Source organism: Apteryx mantelli, chromosome 1 (genome assembly GCF_036417845.1).
Source record: "Apteryx mantelli isolate bAptMan1 chromosome 1, bAptMan1.hap1, whole genome shotgun sequence".
In the NCBI taxonomy this organism is placed as follows: Eukaryota; Metazoa; Chordata; class Aves; order Apterygiformes; family Apterygidae; genus Apteryx; species Apteryx mantelli.
The window spans coordinates 77623416-77629415 of record NC_089978.1 but is presented as its reverse complement, the minus strand read 5'-3'; the positions used below and the strand labels follow the sequence as shown (position 1 = coordinate 77629415).

Genomic DNA, 6000 nt, shown 5'->3' with positions numbered 1-6000 from the left:
TGCTGTTGTAGGTAACCTAGGTGCAACCTTCTTTGGTATTTCATTTTTTCTTTAAGCTGGATTGGTTCAGTGATGTATAGAAAAGCCCAGAGATAGAACACAAACAGCACAATGGTGAGGATGAGGTGGGAACAGAGGTTGGAAACAAGGAGATCCCTTAAATCAGTGTTATCATGAGGCTGATGAGTACAGAGCAAAAGTCTCTGGTGTCCGGACAGTGCCCCAAAATTCACTCTCCTCCTCCATAAAGAGTGCTGCTGCTGCTGAGGAGTGCTCCCAGTAGCTTTGCAGGTAAAGCAATACCTCATTCCTAAATCGGCTTTAAATATTCAGTGCAAAACTAGCTTTGTGGTTTGCTTGATTATCCACTGAACTGACCACCTATGCTGACAAATACATACCATTGAATTTGGTACTTTGCTGCCTTGCACTGATTTAGGTCCAGCTGTGTAAGGTATACAGTTTCTGAGAAATTTGTCCATTAAGTTGAATAGGTTAACGTAAATTTCAACGACAAATTAAAAAAAGGGGGGGGGGGCAGACCTTGCGACAGAAAAGTGATTGATCTGGAAAAACGCGTGTGCGGTGACAGCTCCCCGCCGTACTCTTTCCAGAGACCGAGCTGCGAGGCACCTGCGGGAGGCGAGCCGAGGCCAGCGCGGTCTAACCGCCACGCCACTCCGCCGTTTGAAGGAAGGAGGCCGCGCGCAGCTCACAGCCACCGTCGGGAAGCGGGAGAAGGGGCCGGCGCGGCGCAGCGGCCACCCCACACACCGGGGTCTCGGCGGGGAGGGAGCGCCCGGCAGCCCCGCCCGCGCCCCGGCTGGCGGCTCGCAGCTGGCAGCTGGCGCCGCGGGGAGGGGAAGGGAGGGGGAGGTGGCGCGCGCCACCCGCCGTAACCGCAGCCCGCGGGTTGCCCGGCCCCGCCCCCCACGGCCGCCGAAGCCCCGCCCCCGGGGCGGCGCGGCCAATGGAGCGGCGGCGGGCGGGGCCGGCAGGGCCCGGCATTTAGCTCATGCGCGGCAGCAGTTCCGCCCTTTCGGCCTGAGCGGCAGCAGCATTTCGTCCACCCAGCGGCAGCGGCTCGGCTCAAACATGGCGGACCAGGCCATCTCCTTCCTCAAGGACTTTCTGGCGGGCGGCGTCGCCGCCGCCATCAGCAAGACGGCAGTGGCGCCCATCGAGCGCGTCAAGCTGTTGCTCCAGGTCAGCGGTGCGGCAGAGTCCGGCGGGGCAGGGGGGGCGCGGGGCGGCCCGTGGCCTTTCCGCGCCGGAGCCCGCGCGGCGGCAGGCGGCCCGGCGCAGGAGGCCCGGGGCAGGCGGCGGCCCCGGCGGCGCATCCGTGGCCCCGTGGGAACAAAGGGCGCGCGGCGACCGGGCCGCGCCGGTGCCGGCGGGAAGGTCACGTGGGCGGGGGGAAGCCGGTTCCGCTAGGCGGGGCGGGGCGGCGGCCTGGCCCCCGCCGGCAGGCGGGGGGGAGGGGGGGCGGTGGCTTCACTTGTCACTTCCCGTCCCGCTGCTCGCCCCGAGGGCGGGCGGGGGAGGGCGGCAGCGCGCCGCCATCTTGGCGAACCTCACGTGACGGCGCTGTGGGGAGCTCATTGGCCCGCCGGCGGGGCGGGGCCCGCGGCCGCCGCGCGCGCGGCTGCGCCCGGTGCCCTCGCGCGGGGCCCGGTGTGACCTCGGCGGGTGCGCGCCCGGCGCCGCCCCCCCCCCTGCGGAGCCCGCCCGGCGCCGGGCCCGCGCCCCGCCCCGCCGCTGTGCGCGCGGCGGGGGCGGCCCCGCGGCCCAAGGTGACTCGCGTGACCTTCGCTGTAGCCGGAGCAGGCCCGGCGCCGCCCTGGGGGGGGGCCGCGGCCGGCACCGGGCAGCTTTACCCCCCTCCACCCGGCCCCCGGCAGGGGCTCCTCGCTCTCCTGCCCTCACTCGCCCTATGCCTGCAGCTGTATCTCGTTGCCGCCCCTGAACTGTTACGGAGCCGGAGGTAATTTTAGGCTGTTTTCCCGTCTTTGGGGCGATAGAAGGCCGTTTTTATCGAGGGAGTCTTTCCTTCTATGTCCTCTCTCTCATGTAGAAATCAGGCTTTTAGCTCTTGAGTTAATTTGCCCTCTGGTCTTGACTAAAATGCGAATAAATGGTGGTTCTTTTTAGTCTCCCCTTTGAATGACCCCAGTTCTTGAGTTTCTTGGAAATTTGCCATTACAGCTGGTTTGTTACAGTAAACAGGCTTAGTCTCCATAGAAAGCTGCTATCAGGAGTTCAAGCTTAGTGACTCTTTGTTTTGTAGTATAAACAGACCTAAGCTTTGTTGTCTGCAGGCCTACCAAGCCATACAATGAAAATAAGTATTTTCATTTGCAGGTACAACATGCAAGTAAACAAATTGCTGCTGATAAGCAGTACAAGGGTATCATCGATTGTGTAGTGCGTATACCGAAGGAACAAGGAGTGCTGTCCTTCTGGCGTGGAAACTTGGCAAATGTCATCAGATACTTCCCAACTCAAGCCCTCAACTTTGCCTTCAAGGATAAGTATAAGCAGGTGTTCTTAGGAGGAGTAGACAAGCACACTCAATTCTGGAGGTATTTTGCTGGTAACCTGGCTTCTGGTGGTGCAGCTGGAGCCACTTCCCTCTGCTTTGTCTACCCCTTGGATTTTGCAAGAACCCGTTTGGCTGCTGATGTCGGAAAAGCTGGTGCAGACAGAGAATTCTCTGGTCTGGGAGACTGTCTAGTCAAAATTACCAAGTCTGATGGTCTGCGTGGCTTGTACCAAGGGTTCAATGTCTCTGTCCAGGGTATCATCATCTATAGAGCAGCCTACTTTGGAATCTATGATACAGCAAAAGGTAAACTTGAGAAGGGAGCTGATGATAAACCTCTTTGCAGGATGTGTCTTTGTACTGCCCATTTTTTGTATGTCTGTCTTTAACAGATATGTCTGTTCTTGTGTGTCACTGTCTATAGTAACTATAGTTCATGTGAGTGGGAAGGTGGAAGGGTTATTGCCAGTGCCAATGTCAGTGACGCTGCGTTGCTGAAGGCAAAATTTTGGTGTGTGTTAGTGGCAGCAGGCTACTTCCAAATGATCTTCTTTTTCTACTTGTTCTTAAAAGCAGGTGTTTTTCCTAATGTCAGTAATGCATTTTAGTAATCATACACAATTTTTATAAGATCTTTTTTGTTCAGTGCATTACTGTAGTTATATTAGACTAATCAAAGTTTTCAGCAAAATGGGATTAAGCAGTTTTACCAAAACACTTGTTGATCTTGATATTAGGGCCTAGTGTCACTAATACAAACTTAGTTTAATATAAATCACACAATGTAATTTTTAGTGACATTTATTTCTTAAAATAGGAAGTAGCTTTTTCTCTTGCCAGTCTGAAAAGAATCCTGGTATCTGAATGTTACGTACTTTGATTACTGAGAATAAAATCATGTGACTAGTCTTGAGATGTTTATGTTGTTTCAGTAAGTTTAAAATAGTCTTGTTGCATGAAGTGCCTTGTTGCAACTTCAAACTATAGCTTTACAATGTTTTGTCATAGTTCTTATAGTAGCTGTCCTCCAGTGCACTCACTGAATGAAGAGGAGGTGTAAGATAAAAAGCTAATTAGTTTCTTTATTGCAGGCATGCTCCCAGATCCCAGAAATACTCATATTGTTATCAGTTGGATGATTGCACAGACAGTGACTGCTGTGGCTGGTGTGGTCTCGTATCCTTTTGATACAGTGCGGCGTAGGATGATGATGCAGTCAGGACGCAAAGGAGGTAGGCTGTTAATTTGTGCAGTTCTTAAGCAGCATTAACAAGATGAAGATTTTTCTTGTCATCCATCAGCAGTTAGTTATCATTAAGCTGACTTAAGCTCTATTGTGTGGACAACTCCAGTAGGGCTCATAACTTGTGTTGTGACACAGTACTTGAGAGTACTTGTGCTGAAAACTTTTCTTTATAGAGTGTGTAGCATGCACTGGGGAAAAGGAGTTGCCTGTTTGTAATGACAAATTATATGCAATTAGGTAACAATATAATTGCCAAAAGAAAGTTTAATAATGTATTCTTATTGTATGACTTAACTCGTAATAAGTAGGCAAGAGGATTGGCAGCTTTTCTGTTGCCTGAAAGAGTGTTGTTTAACAGCCTTAAATGTGGTTTGGCATGCCACAAGGTAGCTGGTAAAGTGAAATGGGACTGTTGATAGAAACATTTCACATACAATTATAGAAGTAAAATTATTCTTTGCTCTTTTTCTACAGCTGATATCATGTATTCTGGAACAATTGACTGCTGGCGGAAGATTGCAAGGGATGAGGGAGGAAAAGCGTTCTTCAAGGGTGCATGGTCTAATGTTCTCAGAGGCATGGGGGGTGCTTTTGTGCTTGTGCTGTATGATGAATTCAAGAAAGTCATTTAAAAACAGCCTGACTAGAATTGGAAATCAAGTTGAGCAGATCATGTAGAATAACTACCATTATGGACCATTGACCTTCAAGAAATTCCTGTGAGTCTTATTTATCGAGGCCAGATATTTGTAGATGGGGCTAGAAACTGGCATAAGGGACCGATCTGTTTCTTGGTGACCTGCATGGGGACACTGAAACTGGCAATTCAGCATAATTTTTTTTTTCCAGCAATGAGAAATCGGTGACATTGGTTCTGGGTCCAAAATGGCTGGGTCCAGTTCAGGCAGAAAAAATTGCTTGCCTGTGGATCAGTCCCCAGTTTCAAGTCCCATCTTCTAGGACCATAAAATTGTATTTGAAAGTACTTGCTAACAAATCATGTTTTTTCCACTTGTACTGAAGCACTATGTACCATTTTGCACAGCTGAACATCTAGTGATTATGTTCTTAAATTGGGGCATTCTGCTGTAAAACAATAAACATACTTACTCTGTCTGTGCTGAAATTATTACATCTAAGCTTTGGGAAAGCCTCTTCTGGTTGAAAATTTGTTTCAGATAATGGTTTCTCTGATACACCTACACTGCACTACAGCAGAATAAGCTTAATTTTTTTTTAATAATTGAATGTGAGATCTTTATGGCAGGGGGAAGCATGGGTTGTAATAATAGAAACCACTCCTTTGTGCCCGATAGTGTATGATAGGCTGCTGCAAGTGGCTTTTTGCATGATTCTTGCTCTGATTTGCAACTTGTCATGTAATGTAAAATGAGGGTTTTCTCTATTGTAGTACTAGAAGGGTAACCCAAAGTCCCAAGGGTAGTCAGAAAATGAGTTAATAATGCTCTTGCCCTTAGTAAAACAGCATAAAATTAAATACTAAAATGAAAATTAATAAGCACCACAGCATTCATGCAAAAACCCAGAAACCTTGTGAAATGCCTTCAACTCCTAAGTAATACATCTCTACTGTACTGTTGCTGCTATTTGGAAATGCTGATTGTGCCCTTCAAGACCTTATTTGGACTGATCTCTAGCAGCAGTGAGTACCTTCATGGAAGGTGAATTTAAAATAAAAGTTCATTCCAAAAGATGAAGTTGACTGGTGGGAAGAGGGGGAATATGTATGCTTCTGTTAGCTGTAAAATATGCATAAAGATAGGTCAGCCTTCAATTTTCACTTATTAGTTGTTAAGTTCTAGTCTGAAGACTAAAGGTAGGCTGAACAGTTTCTCATACTGCTATCTGGGATATAGTAATACCTATGTGCTGTTCTCTATATGTATATAATCTTCCTTTTGTACTTTATATTATACAAAGACATGTTTCCTTAAGCAACTAGGTAGGGGGACCTGTAAAGGAAAACAAAGTGTTCATCTTCCAGTTGTGTTAAACAACAAACAAAAAGCCTCTACATCTGTGTGTGAGGGGAAAAAAAAAAAGTTGTGTAAGTCACTGAGGCTGACTGAGCTGTCCAAGGGTTTTTGTGTGCCTTCTGAGGTTGCTACTCAAGATGAGGTATTTAAATTAACTACTCTTTGCTTTGGCTGATAATTATCTTCCTCTCCAACATGATGTTCCTTTCACTATT

General features: G+C 48.6%; 1 protein-coding gene across 1 annotated transcript; it reads left to right on the top strand.

Moving 5' to 3' along the window:
* The first annotated feature begins 1029 nt into the window (after window positions 1-1029).
* On the top strand, window positions 1030-4904 carry SLC25A6 (solute carrier family 25 member 6). The gene is made up of 4 exons (XM_067295988.1): window positions 1030-1206; window positions 2362-2848; window positions 3634-3774; window positions 4263-4904. Exons 1-4 carry the CDS (start codon window positions 1096-1098, stop codon window positions 4418-4420), a joined length of 897 nt encoding a protein of 298 aa, XP_067152089.1. The 5' UTR covers window positions 1030-1095; the 3' UTR covers window positions 4421-4904.
* Window positions 4905-6000: the final 1096 nt, after the last annotated feature.

Excerpts from the sequence above, each read along its gene's own strand:
- SLC25A6 (XM_067295988.1), top strand. The coding sequence starts at position 1,096 with ATGGCGGACCAGGCCATCTCCTTCCTCAAGGACTTTCTGGCGGGCGGC. Across the intron at positions 1,207-2,361 it reads GCGTCAAGCTGTTGCTCCAG|GTACAACATGCAAGTAAACA; the intron begins GTCAGCGGTGCG and ends TTTCATTTGCAG. Across the intron at positions 2,849-3,633 it reads AATCTATGATACAGCAAAAG|GCATGCTCCCAGATCCCAGA; the intron begins GTAAACTTGAGA and ends TCTTTATTGCAG.